Below are 21683 nucleotides of genomic sequence, written 5' to 3'. Positions count from 1 at the left end.
ATCTTATCCATTGGACCAACTTACTCCTCTGTATGTCAACCTGTAAGTATAATTAATTACTGATGTTTATATTTTCTAATGGGTGTTCAAAATATGTAGATATGTTTTATATTGTGTAGGTCTCCAGCTAACACACGTTATTACTGTCGTAATGAAATACTTCTGCTAATCAGCTGTGGGCCACTATTTCCAAAAGTTGTGCAGTTAATGCAGATTTCCTGTTGTTCTTACTACTTTGAGTAAAGCTAAAGGATGAAGCAAAATTTGTTTTACAAATTTTAATGTCACATCAGTTATTCACATTAGTGCTGTATCATAGTTAATGATACAGTTCCCACATGTGGACCTCAATAAAATAGAAATATACATGGGTTTGTTGATATACATAACATGTTAATGCAGAAGTAGAGAAATTATAGCTGCAACATCTCAATGTATGACAGACTGAGTAAAACTTGTCACTGACAAATGTCCTGCTCAAGTCATCCTTGCAATGGAGGTTTGGGTTGAATAACTAGTTCTCTTCCAATGTTTCATCATCAGGCTCTCGCTCAAATTGATATCGCCATCGTTACTGTCCTTACAGTGTGTACAATCGCTGAGGATTTAGGAAGCCTCTGGAGCCGAGATTTACATAAACGCCTTTTTCTTTCTGACACGCTCTGGAAACGGTACACTAATCTCAACTCTATTTCCAGCATGAACTTTCAAATGACGTTTCAGATCTCTTTGGTATGTGAAACTCACGTCACACTCAAGACACATGAAAGGTTTCTCTCCGGTGTGAAGCCTCATGTGTATTTTAAGGTTTCTTTTTTTCTTTGAAACCTTTTCCACACTGTTGGCAGGTGAAAGGCTTCTCTCCAGTGTGAACTCTCATGTGAACCTCAAGGTTTGAATTGCTCGAGCAAGTTCTTCCACAGTGAGGGCAAATGAAACGCTTCTCTCCAATGTGAGTTATTGCATGATCCTTAAGAAGATCGTTGTCTGCGAAACTCATTCCACACTGATGACATTTACAACAGTTCCCTCTTGAGTGAATCTTCTTGTGGAAATTAAGGGTGACTCTTTGTCTGAAACTCTTTCCACACTGATCACATGTGAAAGGTGTTTCTCCAGTGTGAATTCTTATGTGGTCAATAAGTGTTCCTTGTTGTGCAAAACTCTTTTCACAGTGAGGGCAGGTGTAAGGCTTTTCTCCAGTGTGAATTCTCATGTGGACTTTAAGGTTTCCTTTTACACTGAAACCTTTTCCACACTGTTGGCAGGTGTAAGGACTCTCTCCATTGTGAACTTTCATGTGAGCTTCAAGGTTTTCATGTTTGCTGAAAGTCTTTTCACATAGAGAGCAGTATAAATTATGTCTACCCCCTGTCTTTTGAGCTTTTTTTGAGGAAGTCTCTTCAGTCTCTGAGCAGCTAAGATCATTTTCTCCAGTTATGAAATCATGTTTCTCTTCCTTTACATCATTCAGATCTTGAATCTCCTCTTTCAGCGGAATCAGATCTAAAGGTGAAAACAGAAAAAAAATACAAGTTTAAGCCCAGTTTAATTGCACAAAATGACAAATAAATGCATACTCTGAGAACACTCCACAAGATATGTTTGTTTATACCATCTGGATACTCCATATTGATCGGGTGAATGCAGGTTTTAAATGGTTTATCGTACAGGTAAGTAAATCACTGTTCTGAACTAATGTGCTGCTACATTGTAAAACACACACACATGCAGATCACACACATAGAAAAATTAAGTAGTGTAGAAACTTACTGTAAGTGCTGTTCTGTGATTTATCAATAAAATAGCTGAAAAACTTAGTTTTAGCATGTCTTTCTGTTTTTGAAAGAACTAAAACCCACAGCTTCACTATTAGTAGAGAGACGCCACACAGTTCATATTAATTCACACACAACGGATCTCTTACGAATGGACTCGTAAATTAAATTTTACTGTGCTTGTATCTGATTTAGAACCAGCAGAAATCTGCAAGAAATAACAACCCATACAGAGAATGATAGAAATAAGCTGATATGTAGGAGTAATACCTAGCCAACATCAATGTTTGTTCAAACTTTAGAGTCTAGTTGCAGATTGCGTCAAGCATTCCCATTTTGTTTTTATAAATGACGTCATCAGCGATTAGTTAATGTCAGTTTGTCTTTAATTACATAACTATCATTCAACCCACATATAAAGTGAGGCTAGATTAAGTCAAAGTAGTGAGATTTTCAGGCTTAAGATTTGATCATAGACATATTGGGTTAATTTGGTCAGAAGAATGTACATACAAAAACAAAACAACCAAAAAGTAAGTTAAAGATCCATGCTGGGAATATGGATAAAATAAAAACAACAGCTTTAGTTAGATAATAGATAATATGGTGAATGCAATGGGTCAGAAGAAATATAAATTCTTGCCTACAGTGATATGGTCATGAATACCATTATGCAGAGGTTCTCAACTCTGGCCATCAAGATCCACTTTTGTGGAAAATTTAGCTCCAACCCTGATCAAACACACCTAAACAAGCTAATCAAGGTCTTTAGCATTAATAGCAAGCATTGAGATTAATTCGTAGATTTAAATCAGTGTTGTCTAAACAGCCCATTTTGCTACGTTATACTGTATTTCTTACTTACGAGGGAGTAACATTGTAGTTTTTGAAACCCACAGCTTCACTAGAGAGATACTGGAGATACTGGTGAAATGACACAATTTTATAAAGTCGTTCCATCTGGGACTTGAGCCCACAATCTCTGGGTCAGGTACCCGTCACCAGTGCTGCCAAATTAAGGATTTTGATGCTAGATTTAACGACTTCTCTGCCCCTTTTGAGACTTTTTTCAAAAGCCTAGCAACAAGTCTAGCAACTTCTTGGACAAACCTTACTTAGATTCTGTGACTCGCCCATATAGATCAGTGGACACGCAAGTATGACGTCATTTAGCGACATTTAACAACCAGTTTTAGCTACTTTCAGATGAAAGCAATTGGCAACACTCAACTGTCTGTTGACACATTCACCAGGCTGCAGAGGAGAGCTTTCTGTGTGAGAATGAGCTCACAAAAACATTACTTAGCATGTTAACCAGATTAGTATGCTAAGCTAACTTAATACTAATGTTGCTTCTGGTTAACCTGATAGCTGAACAGCCTCATTAGACTGAATGGCAACAGGTGAGCAGTTATTTGTTCAGTCATTTCTGTGCAGCTCAGTCCAAAGATCATCTGATCAGATTTTGGACAAAATATGTAGGCAGAATAACAATAAAACTCTTCAATTCACTTCAAAATGATGGACAAACAAAATGATGGAAAATGAAAAACGACATATCGTCAGAATCAGAATAAGCCAAGGAATGTAAAGACAGATATCAAAATTTTAAGGAACCTTTTCAAGTTCTATTTTTGCAAAAACTAGGAACACTAGGTGGCAGCATGTTCAAACTTCTCAGGTAACTTCAGGACATACTGTTGATGACTCCTACCAATTTTTGTGCCAATATGTCAAATAGTTTAACAGATAATGCAATTTCTAATAATAAGTTTTATTTATATAATGCCTTTCCAAGGCTCAAGGATGCTTTACAATGTAAATTTAACAAGGAAGAAATAATACAAGTAGAGTAGACAGTGGTTACAAACAATAGTTAGAAGATACAGTAAAGGAACATTACATGGACAGGGAAGTATACAGTAGAATAGAATCAAGCACAACAAAATAGAAAACAGAACTTAAGAGAATTATTAGTTAAAGGCGCTCTAAGCGATTTGACGCGTTTTTAGGCCCAATTTTTTTTTGTCACATACCGCAAACATCTCCTCACCATGCGCTAGCTGCCTGTCCCCTGAACACACTGTAAAAAAACGCGGTCTCTGTAGTCGCCACAAGCGCCGAAAACTGCAATAAAAACAAACTGGTGCAGCCTGGACCACTTAACATAATAAACATGCTCCAGCCAATAACCGACAAGCAGCGTCAATACGCAAGCTACTTACATTTTAAATGCGCGTTCATGACTGTTTCAGGAAGCACGGAGGGGAGGGCCAGGAGGAGTAGGAGGGAGGGTCTAGCTAGCCTCTGTTTTGTTTGACAACACTTCGAACGTCAACAGGAAGTTACTCCGCTCAGAATCGCTTAGAGCGCCTTCAAGTAATCAATAAATCAATAAATCCATCAGTTCAGAGACTGAGTAATGATTTAAATTCAGAGATACTATTAGCACAACAGAGTGAGAAGGGGAGAGAATTCCAGAGATCTGGTGCGACAATACTGAATGATCTGTCCCCCATTGAAGAGAGGCAATGCCAAGGGACAACGAGAAGGCCAGAGTCAGAGGAACGTAGTGAGAGAGTCAGAGCAACATAGTGAGGGAGTCAGAGGAACGTAGTGAGGGAGTCGGGGTGTAGGGGACGCCAAGCCATGCAAAGATTTAAAAATGAGCAGGAGAATTTTGAATTTAATACGGTAAGCAACTGGAAGCCAGTGAAGTGATATGAGCAGAACGTTTGGTATAGGTGAGTATTATAGCAGCAGAGTTTTGAATGTATTGTAATCTGGAAATGGAGCAGGCAGGTAGACCAATGAAAAGGGCATTACAGTAATCAAGGCTTGATGAGACAAATGCATGGGTGACAGTTTCAGCTTTGTTACTGATGAAGGGTTGGGCGATGCGACAGATGAAAAGTGCTGATTTGGTGATAGAGTTAATATGAGACTGAAAGGAGAAGGTGAAGTCGAAGATTACACCTACATGTTTTACAGTATTAGATGATTTGACGTGAGAACCAGCAATCTCACAGGTGAAATTGGTAGAAATATTGCTGGTAAGTGAGGGTGTGTCGGCCTTTCCTTGTTAGGCCGTGGATTCGGGTATAGCGATAAGCCTTTGCACGCACTCCACTCCAAAAGCAGTCTTTCATTTCGAAATTAATTTTGTTTATTAAAAGCAAAAAGTTTCGTTTCAAAAGCATTTCTAAATTAAGTTCATAATACCAACAAACAAAAATCCAAGCAAAATTAAAGAAGTGGTAAAAAAACTGTTAGTAACCACTATTCCCAAATCCAAGCATTTGTTTTTTTCTATGTGATTATTGAATGCTTAGGGCACGGAGGAAAATTGTTGCCGCTTCACTCCGCTCAGATACTCAGGTTTGAGGGCAGCATTAGTGTTTGTCTGGTCATTTGATCTCAACATGTCTGTCCACATGATGTGACTTGCTTCATGTCAAAAAATAGTGCTTTAATTATGACACTCATATGACATTCTTCAAATATATCTTTGTAAAGCTGGATATTTGAATTTAGGTCAAATGAGCTTTGAGAATGAAACCAACCTGTTTGTGTCTCTTCTTGTTTCACTTCAAATGCTTCTTCAATCTTCACATCTTCAATCTCCACTTTAATAAACGCCATCTTTATACACGTGGTTCTCGTTGCTTCACCAGGAGCTTTTTAGTGTGTTTGGACACATTGGTTCACGTCTGTCATGTTTAAGATGAGAATAATTAAGAGGAAGAAAAATAAATTTACATAAATCTCAATCAGCTCCCTAGTTCTGTAGTCAGCGCACTGGTAAGGGAGTCAGTCTGAGTGAGAGTTAATTAAACATTAGCCAAAAATGTGAAATGACGTCATTGCGGTGTGCGCAGTCATGCGCGAGACCCTATTTCACCTGACGGTGTGCATGGCCATTTTTGTAACTTTGTGCTCAGCTCCGCCTTCGAAGATGCACAACTTAAAGCCGATTCTGTACTGGCATCTTACCAGCGCCGCTTGCGCTTGTCCAAATTAATTGCGTACATTTACAGAATGAGCCTACAATAGCAGAAATAAGTCTTTTTAATTACAATAAACTTTAAATTAAATAAGAATGTTTAATAAATTAAAATATATTTATGTAATTGTAAGATTTATAGTTTTATATGTTCTCATATTCAGATATTTTGTTCTAATGTCACATGTTATAATCTCAAGGTTTACTGGATTTTATATGATTCTTTGTAAGCGTCGGTCTGGTCAAGTGTATAACAAAAACAAAAAACCGTCTGCAGTCAGCGGAGGATCGCGTTGCGCTTTCAGGCGAAAGTATAAACAAGCTTCACACGTTTGTGTTCGTTAGACGCGGTGATTCGAATCACTGAATCATTTGGTTCAATTGATTTGAGTTTCCAAAACCTCAGTTTCTCCATCACTATTGCGCTGTACTCGCATGCTTAATGGTTCGTTAATGGTTAAACATAACAACGTAACATTCGGAGATATATAACTATAGCTCTAATAAAGTTATATTCAGGTTTTGTATCGATCTAAACACTTAAAGCAATATAAAACACACACCTTTCTCTCTTTTTTAAATTTGCATTCTAACATTAACATAGTTTCACATATATTAGCCTGTTATAAGACTTAAACTGAGATATAAAAATTGGTAAATACAAACCTTTCTTCAGCCGAATCACAGAGAATGCAGGAGGTGACGCAGCCTTATGACATCACAACACCAAACCAAAATAAAGGTCTATTGGTCAAAAGTTTGGATACATTATAATGTTTTTGAAGTCACTTATGTTCATCAAGCCTGCGTTCATTTGCTCAAAAATGTATTAATTTACTTTTTAATATACTTATTTCTGTGATGCAAAGCTGAATTTTCAGCATCATTACTCCAGTCTTCAGTGTCACATGATCCTTCAGAAATCATACTAATATATTGATTTGATACTCGGTTATCAATGTTGGAAACAGTTGTGCTGCTAAATATTGGTTTTGGAACCTGTGATACTTTTTTCAGGATTCATTAATGAAAAAGAAAAAGAAAAAAAAAAAGAACTAAAGAGCTAAATGAAGTTTTTGATTGAATCACTTCCATTTGTAATGATTAACATTGAAGGGACGCTGTGTGACGTCATCCATGGCGACGAACGTGGAAGGAGTGACATGCTGGGTGAGCACACCTGTGGACAATACATCAATTTTGGATGGTTTTAAAAAGGGAGGGGGAAGAATAATACGGGCCTTTTGTCTGATAAGGAATTGTTGCAGACACGTTAAGCTGTATTGGAGCCTGCAGGGTCCACGGGGGAAAAAAAGGGGTTGTTTTGTGGCATTCGTGGCTGGCTAGCACCACCGGCGCCGAAGAAAACCGGGGTACCACTTATTGGCCCGGAGGTAGATAGTGGGTAACATCTAGTTAGAGAGGAAAGGAATATAGGTGGACGCCGGCAGGCTTCATCCTGAGAACACTTCCTCTAATAGTTCCGTGGAGGGGAAGTTTGTGTCTTCGCAGTGACGGCGGGGTGTCGTCGGACACGGACAGGGAAGTCCGAAACTGTTTTATTCATTTATCTATTTGTGTATTGTCTTTATGCTCAGTCACGTGTGCTGATGTCCCTTTAAATGCTGTGTACTGATTGTTTGTACTGGTTATCACGTAGAGAACAAGGGATTTATGCTAAGAGGTTTCTAATGAAGTGTGTTGTGTATATGATATTTTACACAATTTATTGTTTGCTGTGAGATTTGAATGTGTATTGGGTTTTCTTCCTAGAGTGTGTGCACTGTGGACTGAAATGAAATAACTAAACCAGTGCGTGTAATCAGGATACTAAAAAATGTGACTATGCCACAAGGCTGTTATTATTGTTAATAAAATTTATATTCTTTGTTGACAAATCGACTCGTGAGTGTGCATTGAGTGCTCCCCTGGACCTTACCGGGCTAATGTTAAAGGTGGTGGCAGCGTAAGTGCAAGCCCTCGACAAGGAAGCTCACCAGCGTCCCCTAGTGGCGGCTGGGTTTATTACACTGGTGGCAGCGGTGGGATCGAATCCAAATATATATCTATATCTTGATTATTTGGTTTTGGTTAACAAATAAATAAATACAATGGAGCCTACTGAAAATGCACATTCTAGTCAAGAGCCTTCTGTTCAAGCAGCCAGGGGTGGAACCCCTGTTACTAATAGCATAGTGAATCGTCCAGTGTTTATGCCAGAAACATTTACAGGTAGTGGCCGCGATTGGTCTGATTGGTCCCAGCAATTTGAGATGGCAGCAGATGTGAATAATTGGAATGTGGAATTGAAGCTAAAGTTCATGTCTCTTTTATTATCTGACCGAGCTAGGGATGTATTTTGTGGTTTGACAGTAGAAGATCGTAGTAGTTATATGAGATTGAAAGAAGTTTTAAGCAAATGTTTTGATCCTTGTGAAAGTGAGGATTGGAACCGTGCAAGCTTGTCGTCGAGAAGAAGGTTGACAGGGGAAACTGCACGTGAGTTTGGTAATGCTCTAAGGCGACTAGTGGCTAAATCCTATCCAGTGGCCAATGGTGATACGCAAGATCTATTGGCACGTGAACATTTTATTGCTCACGTTGGGACTGGTGAGCTGCGAATACAGCTCCGTAGTGCGAGACCAGCTACATTAGAGGCAGCCATAAATTTGGCTTCAGAGCTTGAACTTATTCGAGAATTAGAGCGTAGCCAAATTACATCTGAAGCTAAGGTGCGTGGAGTGTCTAACACTACCTCTAATGATGTGCAAATGACTATTTTGCTTGAAACAGTGGAGAGTTTGCGCCAGGAGGTTAGAGCTTTACAGGTGACTGTTCAGAATCTTATTAAACCCCAATCTAATAATACGTCATCTTTTAGGGCCCCTCAGCATGCTGAGTTACAGGGCCCCAATCGGGGCCTGAGAGGCCGTGGTGATGTGAGCTGGGAGTGTGGCTGCTACACAATGTTTAGCTTCTACAGAGCTTGGGAATTGCACATCTGAAAGTCCTATGTTTGTAAGTTAGCACTGATTTGGACTCTTATCCCACGAATGTCAGTGAGATTTCTAGTTCAAGGTACAAAATGTTTACATTTCCACACCATTCTGTATGCCAAAATGTTTAAAGTCAGCATTCTGTCCTTTTCAAATGTGTTTGAAATGCAAGATCCAACTTCTGGCTTGAAATGTAAATGTTCTGTGGTTGCAGTGTTCAATGATGTGCTACAATGGGTCTAAAGCACAAAAGTCATTTGTCATTTGTCAATGTCATTTGAGAAAGGAGTGCCCTTATGTTCAGGGAAAATAGAGGGGGTGAGTAAAGAAGGCCAAATGCTCGCCCCCCTCCCTGATTATACGACTGGCCTACAGATTAGTGTTTCTCATAGCGAACAGGGCGTAGGGGTGTTTTTATCAGCCAGAGTGGGAGGTGCGGTTTGTGACTTGTTGGTAGATACAGGTGCACAGGTTTCTGTGGTATCAAAAGAATTTTGGCTTCAAGCAACTAAGGGAGGTTCGGAATTAATACCCTATTTGGGGAAGGTGTCTGTACACTGTAAGAAAAAATACACCATATCTACTCAATAAAAATGAGGCAACAGATTACAAGCAATATTATTAATTAAATTTCACAAGGTTTGATATTGAGTAAATATTAATTAAATGAGACCCTTAATAGTTATCCATTTAATATTAGTAGATTTGAATAGAAAACAGTACAGAATTAATTATAACCTAAACAAAAATATTGAGTTGATTTGAAAAAGATAAACTCCCTAATGTGTAAATAGTACTAATAAAAATTTAATTCTACATATCATAATTGAGTAATTATCATCTACACAAATCTGCACACTGATTTGAATTTAATTAATGCAATTAATTAAATCTAAATATTCCTTTCTTATGAATAATATGGCCCAGAAAGTACAGAACTTAGATACTCAATTTTATTAACAATTCACTTTTGTGCTTTAGACACATTGTAGCACATCATTGAACACTGCAACCACAGAACATTTACATTTCAAGCCAGAAGTTGGATCTTGCATTTCAAACCAGACATTTGAAAAGGACAGAATGCTGACTTTAAACTATTTTGTAAAAACAAAAATAAATGACATACAGAATGGTGTGGAAATGTAAAACATTTTGTACCTTGAACTAGAAATCTCACTGACATTCGTGGGATAAGAGTCCAAATCAGTGCTAACTTACAAACATAGGACTTTCAGATGTGCAATTCCCAAGCTCTGTAGAAGCTAAACATTGTGTAGCAAAACATGTACACTGCAACTACAGTCTCATTTTCAAACCAGAAGTTTGCTAACGCATTACAAACCAGAACTTTGAAAAAGGACAAAATGCTGACTTCAACTATAAAAAAAAGAGAAAAAAAAGAGCAATTAAGATCTTCAAAGGAGAATACTCCATAATGACATGTGCCAAAACATAAATAATAAAAGTGCAAATTGAACAGAGTAAAATACATTTGTACTTTGAACTTACAACAATTGAAATGTCACGACATTCGTGGGACAAATCAGTGCAAACTTACAAACATAGCACTTTCAAATGTGCAATTTTCAAGCTCTGTAGAAGATGAACATTGTGTAGCACAAAAGTCTGCACTGCAATACAGTCTCATTTCATGCCTGAAGTTTGCTCTTGAGGGACTGGACTTTGCTTGAAAGCTTTGAATCATCCAGTTCCAAGAAAAGTTTTTGGAACACCTCAAAGGTGTACTTTAGCTGTGTGGGATAATCAAGATTCAGCGCGTAGGTCAAGCCAAGGAGGAGAGAGCAAGCCCTTGCAATATCTCCAAGTCCTGTGATGACTTCCACGCCCTCTATGACGATCCCAATTTTCTTTGGGTTGTTGCTTGTAGAAGCTCCAGGCTTTGGGGTCACGGTAATGGCCATTATGTCCTGTTCAAGTTCCTCCAAGTTGTTCAGTGTCCTGCAACATGAAATTGATATTGTCTTAGTATAAAACTGTCAGAAATATATTGCAAGCATATCACATTACTAGAAAATACATTCATTATTGTTTTCATAGCTTATAAATATATTTTGATTAGATTTTATTTTCTCGCAGGCCTTGGTGTCAAATTGTTCTTTGTTTTGTTTTCTTCTCAATTTTGATGTTTTTGTACAGGGTCCATGCAGGTTACAATAAGTCAAATTTAAGACCTTTAAGACATTTTATGACCATAAAGATGTAAATTTAAGACCTACACGATGCATTACCAAAAAATATTCAGATCAAAGAAATTCTGAAAAAAAATCATCATTAATTTAATTTACAGATAAAGGTCACATACCTAGATCAAGCACCTACTTGAGGAATTAAGGAAATATGGTCCTTGAATTAAGTTAATGTACATTAAGTTCACCTACGTTGAATTCTTTGATGAGATGTCCCCCTTGTTCTCCAAGGTATTCTATAAGACACCGAAGAACAACCTCTCTGGTCCTCTCAATCGAAGAGTGCACTGAGTCCTGGGGAGGAATGCAACAACTGATAAGTCAATCACTTAAAAAATAAATAAATAATAAAAAAAAATGGATGTTTCTGTAATTTAGAAATGTAAACACATGATGCCTATCAATTCTGATCATACTTTACATGCCTGTTTTACTTAATGTATAAAGCTTCGTCAGACCACAAGGCAGAGCTTCATAATGGCTTTAAAATAGAAAATGTACTGTTTATGATTTTGTGATAATCCATTAACCTTCCACACATGCACTGCAAGCCTGAAATTATAAACACATCACCTGAAGGAGATGAATGTGTGAACACAAATGTTCGAATCTGACATTAAATGGATTTAACCCGGACAGCTCTATAGTACAAAGTCTGTGTCATTTCTGAATTACCCCATGTGTGAATACAACAGTGAATTATCCGGAGGATTCACAGTGAGTGATTGGAGGTATTAAAAGGTTTAACCATGTTAAAAAGGTTTTTTTGGGGAGTTTTTCCTCAGTCAATGTGAGGGTCTAAGGGCAGAGGCTGTTGTTATGATGCTATGTAAAGCCTTTTGAGACAAAATGTTTGTAAAATGTGCTATACAAATAAAATTGCCTTGCCTCTGATCAATTTGTAAAACAAAAAACAGCATCTTAAAGGCATGAGCTGTTATTTTTTCCTTTTCTAAAATAGGGCAGCAGCTCTGGAGGACAATTGTCTATCATTCAGTTTGATGCCCTAATATAATTAGGAAATCTTATGGAACAAAGCTACTTCTAATTTTGAAAATTACTGTACCTGCAGCGGTTCCATTATGTTCTCCAGTCTTCTTCCAAGTGCTCCACCTTTGGCACGAAATAGCATCAGTAGCTTGGGAGTGTGACGGTCTAACGCAGACATAAATTTCGGTTCCAGAATTACAGTAGTTGTTCTTTGAAATTCTGCATTGATCTGTAACAAAAAGGCAACAATAGAGACAAAGGTATCACATCCGTTCTTAGCCTCTAAAACCTCTTTCATAAAAATTGTCTAACATTCAATACTTTTTGCCACTGTCAGAGTACTGAAGTCCCCCTCCACAATATTTGCATATTTAAACATTCTGGAATTGTAAATGAGGGAGAGTTAGATGTAATTTTAAGGATTTAATTACATTATTGAAACTTTGTGGAAAAAAACATGTTAGACAAATTATTAATCAAAGTAATAGTATTTTTTTTACATCTTTAAGTCAATTTGACAAAATTATTTGGAAGCAATCCCTTACAGGGTCGTCAGTTTCACATTTTCATTGTTTCTTAACAGGAATTACACATTCCAACTTACTTGAGAAGGGTCAAACAGGGCAGGCCAGCAGTCCTTCATGGCTCAAACAGTTGGACACAGATTGATGATTTCATGTCGTCTGAGGGCAAATGTTTTGCTCATTTGGTCTTTGACTACATTTTCGTTGTTCTTCTTTTTTGACTCTGTGACCAGCTCTTCCCTTACTTTCTCCAAGCTCTGCTCATTTTCACCAGCTGGGTAGGGTGGCAGATAATTGACCTCTGCTCTTTTTGCCTTTTTTACATTTTTTGCAGACTTCCTGTCAGCAGGGGATTTATGTTTTAGAGCATTGCATGTAACATCTGGAATACCAAAGCCTCTTAACTTGGTTCTGTAGTTAGCCATCTTGTATTTAAGACTATTCTGCCAACCAATGACGCCTGAAGAGCTCCCTGGATCCTTGAGACATGGGTGTGCCTTGATAAGTGCTTCAGCGACAGAAAGACGATTCTGGAGTGATGGATAGGGAGTGTATGTATAAATGGACTGAGCTAGCTTTTCAAGTATATCGGACTTGATGTTTGGCATATTCAGCAGTGTGCCCTCTTTTCGATAAACTTCATTTGCTCTTTCAAGAATCATTTCGGTTTCAAAAGAGAATCGTGGAATAATGAAATCAGTTGGCCATGGTTTCTTTTGTAGGCTCCTGCTTGCTGACATGATGGCTGAGCTTTCAGATGATGACTCACACGAGCCACAGGAGTCTTGTACAGAGGAACTTGTGGAGGCAGGATCATGGGATTGCTCTGAGGTGAAACTTTCATCATAGCTGTCATTGAGTGGTAATGGGTACAAACTGAGAATAACTGGTTCGATTGTCACAACCTTAATTGTGGCTTTGTGTGTAATTTCAGCAGTGGAGTTGAGAGTAAAAAAGTCACAAAAATCTGGATCTAAATACTGCAGGCTGAAGTCGTTGGTTATACTTAATGTCTCTTTGATGGCCAAGTTCAGCTCCTCCATTGTCTCTGGTATTCCGGATGGAAGAGTCAGTTTCTCTATTCTGTGACCAAAAAGGACCCGGAGCACTGCTGAATCCATGTCAGGTGGCCTAGTGAGAAGAAAAGAGTCTTTAAAAAAATAATAAAGGTTATACCTCCATTAAGCACCAAAATTACTCAAACCCTCAAAAACAAGTGATGTGTGGGCATCTGTTATTTGTAAATAAGCCAATTCACAAAATCAACAACACCTTACAGTTTATGATAGAGGGAGAAGATAGAATCTACAATGTACAACAAATGTAACGTTTCAGTGTAACCACACGCATTCCTGCAATTCTGTAAGCTGCAAGTGGATAGACATCTTGAAGGCTGAGGTGATGAACAAGATTCACTTTATTACAGGTCTCCAACAGAAAAGATCTGAGGTGCTCCAAGTACCAAGCATTGAGTTTCTTGACAAAGAAGTAAAGGCTGCTTTCCAAGATCAACATCTGTATGATCTCTACAAAGTCTGGAAGCCCTCCTGTAGAACCATACGTCAAGATCATCCCAGCTGAATACCTTGTTCCATGGTATGTCAAAGTGTTTGACAACTGTACACTTGTTAGCTGAGGGAACAGTTTCTTGACAGACTCCTTGATGTCAACACGTAGTACTTCCAAAGGCAAAGATGACACTTTACTGGTTACCAGGGCAGGCTTAGCCATATTTCTTTGCCAGTTGTAAGCCATCATCAGCTGATGTTTTGTTGAAAGTGACGCCAAGACATTCCTGAAATTGCTTGAGAACCTCACAACACGCTTGAAGAACTTATGCTTGGCCTCGAAGCGCATAGTCCACAGTCCAACTAGAGGACCAAATGCTTCTATGAGCGCAGGATAGTGCTCCAAAAAATGGTGTTTGGGTGTCAATCTTAAATCAGGGAAAACTTCTTGCAGTCTATGACGATGCTCAGATATTTTTTGGTCAAGATAAGCAACACTTTCAGCAGAGTGGAGAGGGGCCACAGAGAGCTCTACAATGTCCTTAAGGGTCATGAGAATTTGCCACGCTGGATCATCAGAGGTTATCCTTGGGCCAATGAGTAGTGGCAGTGACCTTATGAGTGCCCAGTTCTCATGTCCATTTCCTCCTATAGTACCACGACTAACAAAATTTACTGGGATGGGTTAAGGGCGGTCAAGATTGTCTGTAAACTCAAATGGAAATTGCTTTATTAAGTCATTAACTTCTGATAATGTGAAGTATTTGTTCTTAATGAAAGTATTCAGACAGTATGCTAATTCTTTAGGGACAATGCCTTCAAATAGGTCGTGGAGTATATCAGGAGGGTAACCTCTAACAAAACTGAAGTGACTCAGCTTCTTAGTCAGTGGGCAAGCTTTCTTGACTCCATAGCAATGAGGCAAGCTGGGGTCATCTTCTACAGTTTTGAGATGCAAGTTATGGGTTTCCTCAGTCCGGGGTGGAAATTCCCCACAGCGTACCTCCTTTTGAGAGTATTCAGATTGAGATCCTAAGCAGAACCTGCAAATGTAAGGACCAGTGAAGTTTTCAACAAGTCCACCAAGAGAGTGTGCACCAAGATTGTCTGCTGCCACACAATATACTGTGCCTTTTATGTTCTTTCCAGCACAGGCAACAAACAGGCAACATTCCCATCTTGAAATGATTCATACTGAGTGGATGAGATTTTTTTTTTCAAAAAAAATGTGCAATATCCTTATTGGTCAATATATGCTCCAAGGTCTGAAGAAGGGGCACATATTGAAAGCTGAGATTCTCCTGTGAATCAAGGATGTACTCTACTGGCTGGACAAATTCAAACTGTTTCTTGAAATACTGTCTTCTCTTATACACAGAACCAAAGGGCCCATCTTATCCCAGTGCCTTGCTTGTAGGGTGTGACTTGCATATTTCCAACAACAATTCGTTAACAAGGTCCTCCTCCACAGCACACTTGTACTTTTTCAAAATTGTATCGACAAGCTGACGGATTACTGGAGCAGAAGCGGTATATATAAAATAAAGCTCCTCCACCAAATCATCAATACATTTTCCAGAAACGTTGTGTACACTTTCCAGCTTTAAGAGAAGTGAGCCAATTCTTTGGTGAATTGCTTCTGATATATCCACTGGAGGATTGGTATCACTATCATCACAATCACTATCACCTGCGGGTAAAGGATCAGTTTCATTTGGTAAAGTTTGGTGTTCACCAATGACATTTGGCTTTAAGTCTTCAAGTGAATGAGGGTTGTGCTTTCTGCTTTTGTGCACAAAAAATGTTCCATATATATTGGTCTTAAATGTACATTCCCGAGGTGTTGGAAATATTCTTTTTCAGTGGGATATTTAGCTGAGCAAATAACACATGTGAAAGAGAGGACTACTCCTGGCCCCTTAGCTTCATCCTTTGCATGATATCTTGACAAATGTGTGCGGAGGGCACTTAATGTTTTAAAGGAGCATGGACAATAATAATCAAGACAAGGTACCGAATTTCCAATCTCAAACGTCCTGTGCTGAAGTCTGTAATGCTGCAGAAGATCACCCCTTGTTGTCGCTCTGAATCCACAGACTTTACACTGCCATCTCATTTGGCGGCACCTAAGGGAAAAAAAAGTTTTAGATATGAGAAGTGCCTTTCAGTTTCACATTTCTACAGATAAAAATCATCCCTGTGTGAAAAATTAAATGAATTCATGCAAAATATTTACATATTTAGATAAATCCTCATTTTAAAGGATTAGTTCACCTCAAAATTAAAACTTCCTAATTATTTACTCACCCCAATGCCATCCAAGATATCCATATCTTTATTTCCTCAGTGGAAGAGAAATTAAGTTTTTTGAGGAAAACATTTCTGGATGTTTCTTCGAATAATGGACTTCAATGGGCTCCAACGTTTTGAAGTCCAAATCAATGCGGTTTCAAAGGTGTTTGAAGTGCTTCAATGGGCTGGGGACGATCACAGCTGAGGTTTAGGGGTTCATCTAGCGAATCGATCGGTCATTTTCTAAAAAAAATATACTTTATATACTTTTTAAGCACAATTATTCATCGTGAGCCGGTATAGGAAGCACCGGGAACTATATCTTCACTGAAAGGTCATGCTCGACGGCACCTGCGGAAGTGCCAATAGATGGAAGTACCGTTTCTAAAAAGTGGGGCGGTACTTCTGCCAGCGCCTGCACTGTTAAGCGTGACCTTTCAGGGATGACGTAGTTCACGGTGCTTCCTATACCGGCTCAAGATGAATAATTGTGCTTAAAAAGTATATAAATTATTTTTTTTTAGAAAATAACCGATCATTTCGCTAGATGAACCCCTAATCCTCAGCTGTGATCGTGCACAGCCCGTTGAAGCACATAAAACACCTTTGAAACCGCATTGATTTGGACTTGTTTTACTCAAAAAACTTAATTTCTCTTCCACTGAGGAAATAAAGACATGGATATCTTGGATGTCACTGGGGCGAGTAAATTATAAGGAAATTTTCATTTTGAGGTGAACTAATCCTTTAAGGATTTCAATGATATAATTTAACTTATTTTGTGGAAAACCATATCAGACAAATTAAAAAAAAAAAAAAAAAAAAAAAAAAAAAAAAAAATATATATATATATATATATATATATATATATATATATATATATATATATATATATATATATATATAAAATAAAAAAAATGAAAAGGTGGCAGAGTGCTCTGAGACACTGAAGTCCTAGATTGCTATACCTGCCCCACTGAGTCAGCTGAAGGCACCGAAAGCACAGAAGTTCAGGCTCTAAATCTAAAGTCATGTAGAACTCCCCAATAAAAATACACAAATTGAAATAAGCCTTCAGGACAAGTAAAATTATGATATTTTAAAGAATGAAGTGACGGTAGGGCCGCTGTTTGATTCAACAACTATTTTGTGGTTAAATTTGGACTTATTTAGGTAAAAATGTAACTTAAATGAATAGCTAGCTAAGTTAGCTAGTTAAAAAGACATTCATCACCAGTCATCTTTATGTTAAATGGCCATTTCTTCCAATGGAGTTCGGCTCACGAAACTCCAAATATCCAAATACAGTATTCTGTTACTAAAATGTTTTCAGAAACTTTTAGTGTATGGTTTGGCTGTAAAATGAGAAAGTTTGTGCCATCTGAATTTGAATTCCTCCCCTCCTGCTAGTTATGTTTGCTAACTAACTTAAGTGCTAGCCGCTGACGGACATTACCACAGCTAAAATTAACAGATTTATGCATGGAAAGAAATAAAATTGCGGCTCTAAAACGTAACACTGTTAAAGGTCCCGTTTTTCGTGTTTTTTTGAAGCTTTGATTGTGTTTATAGTGTGCAATATAACATGTGTTCATGTTTCGCGTGTAAAAAAACACAGTATTTTTCACATAATTTACTTATCTGTATACCACTGTTTCCACTGTCATAAAAACGGGCTGATGACTTCCTTGTTCTATGAAGTCCCTCCTTCAGAAATACGTAACGAGTTCTGATTGTGCCAGCGGTTCCTGTGTTGTGATTCGACAGCAGTTTAGCGCATCTTGCCCGGAAAGGTCACGCCTCTTACCATAACGTGGAGATGCACGCGCTCAGTGTTATTGTAAACATGTCTTTAATTTTACCCTATCAATTTGAGCCTGAATCAGACCCGGTGATTGGACTGCGGGATGAAAATAACAGCGTTTTGACGACATGGCGACAAAACACTCTACAAACGCAACTCTTGTGTATTCCTGTGGGCGGAGGTTAGTCAAAAAACTGTTTTAGTGACGTCATTAAGGAAGGAAGTAGAGGGATGTAGTCCAAACTGGCCGTTCGATGTAGGCGACTTCTGTTAAATAAAATATCTCGCTTGGCGTTGAACTTTGAGCTTTAAAATTTTACAGATTTTATTTATACTCTAACAACAACATTACACACTAACTAAAGTTTGAAACATGGGATCACGAAGAACGGGACCTTTAATAGACTGACTTCACGTGACTTCACATTTAGCTAAGTTAACTTCACATTTGCAAGTTGCAACAAAACGGTGAAATAACAGAGAGAAGTTACGTTACCTGCCTCGGGAAGATGAGTTCCACACACGAGAAGTAAAGCCAACCGAACTGCGTCAAGTGCCGTCTGAAGATGCTCTTCCAGCGATAACCCCAAATATTGCTCTTTATGGAACCTTGAAATTAAACCCAATGTATTTATTTACGCAATTTCATAAAAACATACTGAGGATATTATATTAACACGCAAAAGACCTAGGAACCATAATAGTGAAAATGCTAACACACATCCTTCAAAATAAAAGTGACTTCAATACATAAGATTTCTTCCAAAATGTATAATGCTGTGTTATTATAGCGCAACAACATCACACTATATAGCCTTCCAACAGAAGCCAACTTTGTGTTGCTGCTGAGTCTGTTTTTCTGTGGTAACTCATTTTATATTGTAATATACCACTACATGCGTTCTTCTTACTAGCCCAGTGATAACAAAATAAATTTTCTAAAGTCAACCAGTTAAATTTTGCAAGATGAGCAATGTAGAAGAAAACGAACATTCACTCACTGTCTGTAGCCGAACGTTACTCTCTTCATGGCCAGCTGCATAAAAAAGGCGCACTTTGACAGGAAGTGCTTTTCAATTAAAAACTGCCTGATTACATTAATTTGAATTCACTCATTATTACCTCCATTTGGAATTAGGTAAATATAATGCTTAAGTTTTATTTAACTACAATGGGTAGATTTTATTCCAACCATTTTTATTTGAAATTTAATTAAATATTTGCCTCAAAATCATAAACACAATTATATTGAATATATTTTAACCAAAAACATTCATTCAAATCTACATGACCACAGAATCATTTCTTACAGTGTAGCTGATGGTGGACAGATGGAATATTTTGGGGAAGTGGTCAACTGTATGTCAGATAGAGATGTTGGCTTTGGCCACAGATTTCTTAGTAGCTGATATACCCTTGCAGGAGATAATTTTGGGCACTGATTTCCTGATGAAATTTGGGGCAGTGATTGATTTGAGTTCACAATGTTGTACCTTAATGGGAAAGCGGTTGCTTTTACATGTGGGTAATGTGGATAAAAAGACCAGGACTGTATCAGTAAAGCAGGATGTGATTGTCCCTCTTAGAACTGAGGTTATAATTCCTGGTAATGTTGAAGGGGTGGGGCTAGAGTGCATAGAAGGGATGCTGGAACCCTCGGATAGATTGGTTACTGATGTCTTGGTGGTCCGTGTGTTATGCAGGGTAGAAAAGGGGGTGTTGCCCCTAAGAGTCATTAACGTAACAAGTGATGAACTTACTTTGAGAAGAGGGACGACTATTGGAACCCTGTGTACTGATGTTCAGATAGTAGATGCTTCAGTTGATTCCCAAGTATCATTTAAAGACTCAGAGCAAGCCATGGACAGCAGAAGTATTGTTGGAATATTTGGGGTTGCATAACAGGGAGTTGGAACCAACACAGTTAAAATCAATTCAAGAGTTATTAAGTAACTATCTCTCTGTTTTTAGTAAGAATGATACAGATCTAGGATGGACCCATAGAACCCTTCATCAAATTGATACTGATGATGCAAAGCCCATTAAAATGGCTCCTCGTCGGGTACCACTCCATCTGCAACAGGAGGTAGCGGACCATGTGAAGCAGATGCAGGAAAGCAGCATTATATGGCCATCATGCAGTCCTTGGGCCGCCCCTGTTGTTCCGGTGAGAAAGAAAGATGGCGGGTTTGAGATTTTGTTGTGGACTATCGTAAATTAAATGATGTCACTAGAAAGGATGCGTATCCTCTTCCACGCATCGATGATGCATTAGATAGTCTAACCCAGTGGTTCTCAAACCTGTCCTGGGAACCCCTCACCACTGCACATTTTCCATGTTTCCCTCCTCTAACACACCTGATTCAACTTATTAACTAATTAGTAGAAACTGCAAGAGTTGAATTGGGTGTGTCTGATGAGGAGACATACAAAATGTGCAGCGGTAAGGGGTCCCCAGGACAGGTTTGAGAACCACTGGTCTAACCCATGCGCAGTGGTTTTCTACCCTGGATTTGGCCAGTGGTTACTGGCAGGTGGAAGTGGACCCTAAAGATCGCCCCAAGACTGCATTTATCACAAGACAGGGGTTATTTGAATTTAATGTTCTTCCTTTTGGCCTTTCCAATAGTCCAAGTACATTTCAAAGGCTCATGGATTTAATTTTGGCCGATTTACAGTGGTCCGTGTGTTTAGTATACTTGGATGATATTATAGTTTTTGGTAAAGATTTTGAGGAACATCTTGAGCGGTTAGGTCATGTTTTGTCCAAATTACAGACTGCCAATCTTAAAGTAAAGCCATCTAAATGTAATTTGTTTGCTACCAAGGTGCAGTACCTTGGTCATGTCATTTCGGCTGAAAGGGTGATGGCTGATCCTAGTAAAGTGGAGGCTGTACAAGCATGGCCAACCCCTAAAAATCAGACAGAGGTACGAAGTTTTTTGGGCTTAGCCTCGTATTATCGACGATTTGTTAAGGGTTTCGCTGAGTGGGCTAGACCACTGCACAGGTTGACAGAAAAAGGGAGACGATTTCAGTTGGGATGATTGTTGCCAGGCTGCTTTTGAGAAGCTGAAATCTTGTCTTGTTACAGCTCCAATTTTAGCTTATCCAGATCCCCAACGCTCTTTCATCTTAGATACAGATGCAAGCGATGCTGGGATTGGGGCTGTTTTGTCACAGGAAGTAGATGGCCTGGAGCAAGTGGTGGCGTATGCAAGCAGAACCCTGAGTAAGCAGGAACGAAAATATGCCACCACAAAGAAAGAATTGTTAAGTGTGGTCACATTCACAAAGTATTTCAAACATTTCCTATTAGGGAAAGAGTTTTTGTTGCGAACAGACCATAACTCTCTCCAGTGGCTGCATAATTTTCAAGGGGTGGAGGGCCAAGTTAGCCTGTTGGCTTAGAACAATTGGCTGCTTTTCAATATATAAGATTGTCCATCGACCTGGTAAAGACCATAGTAATGCAGATGCATTGTCAAGGTTGCCTGCTTATGTAGGGGATGTCATCATTAGCTCTGTTAATCAGGTGGAGGTTGAACCTGTAGTTAAAGTTTGTGCTTTGGAACAGG

The 21683-nt window shown here is 38.5% G+C and overlaps 2 protein-coding genes across 6 annotated transcripts; both read right to left on the bottom strand.

Moving 5' to 3' along the window:
- Nucleotides 1-263: 263 nt before the first annotated feature.
- On the bottom strand, nt 264-6513 carry LOC125245902 (gastrula zinc finger protein XlCGF49.1-like). Its single transcript, XM_048156730.1, has 3 exons — nt 6448-6513; nt 5342-5488; nt 264-1506 (listed from the first exon to the last, which is right to left on the bottom strand). The coding sequence occupies exons 2-3, from the start codon at nt 5418-5420 to the stop codon at nt 803-805; spliced, it is 783 nt and encodes a 260-aa protein (XP_048012687.1). The 5' UTR covers nt 5421-5488; nt 6448-6513; the 3' UTR covers nt 264-802.
- A 3203-nt stretch (nt 6514-9716) lies between these two features.
- LOC125245863 lies at nt 9717-19335 on the bottom strand. Of its 5 annotated transcripts, none has more exons than XR_007179615.1 (6): nt 18602-19335; nt 16024-16135; nt 12582-13632; nt 12054-12206; nt 11180-11281; nt 9717-10739 (listed from the first exon to the last, which is right to left on the bottom strand). XR_007179615.1 is itself a non-coding variant. In XM_048156673.1 (6 exons), the coding sequence occupies exons 3-6, from the start codon at nt 12618-12620 to the stop codon at nt 10713-10715; spliced, it is 321 nt and encodes a 106-aa protein (XP_048012630.1). In that variant the 5' UTR covers nt 12621-13632; nt 16024-16135; nt 18602-19330; the 3' UTR covers nt 9717-10712. The 5 variants fall into 5 exon arrangements, 2 of the variants coding, with proteins under 2 accessions (XP_048012630.1, XP_048012629.1); XM_048156673.1 differs by having other exon boundaries at nt 18602-19330; XR_007179616.1 differs by having other exon boundaries at nt 12582-16135.
- Nucleotides 19336-21683: the final 2348 nt, after the last annotated feature.

The sequence above is a fragment of the Megalobrama amblycephala genome, linkage group LG14, assembly GCF_018812025.1.
Source record: "Megalobrama amblycephala isolate DHTTF-2021 linkage group LG14, ASM1881202v1, whole genome shotgun sequence".
Lineage (NCBI taxonomy): Eukaryota > Metazoa > Chordata > Actinopteri > Cypriniformes > Xenocyprididae > Megalobrama > Megalobrama amblycephala.
This window is presented reverse-complemented; position numbering and strand designations above follow the sequence as displayed.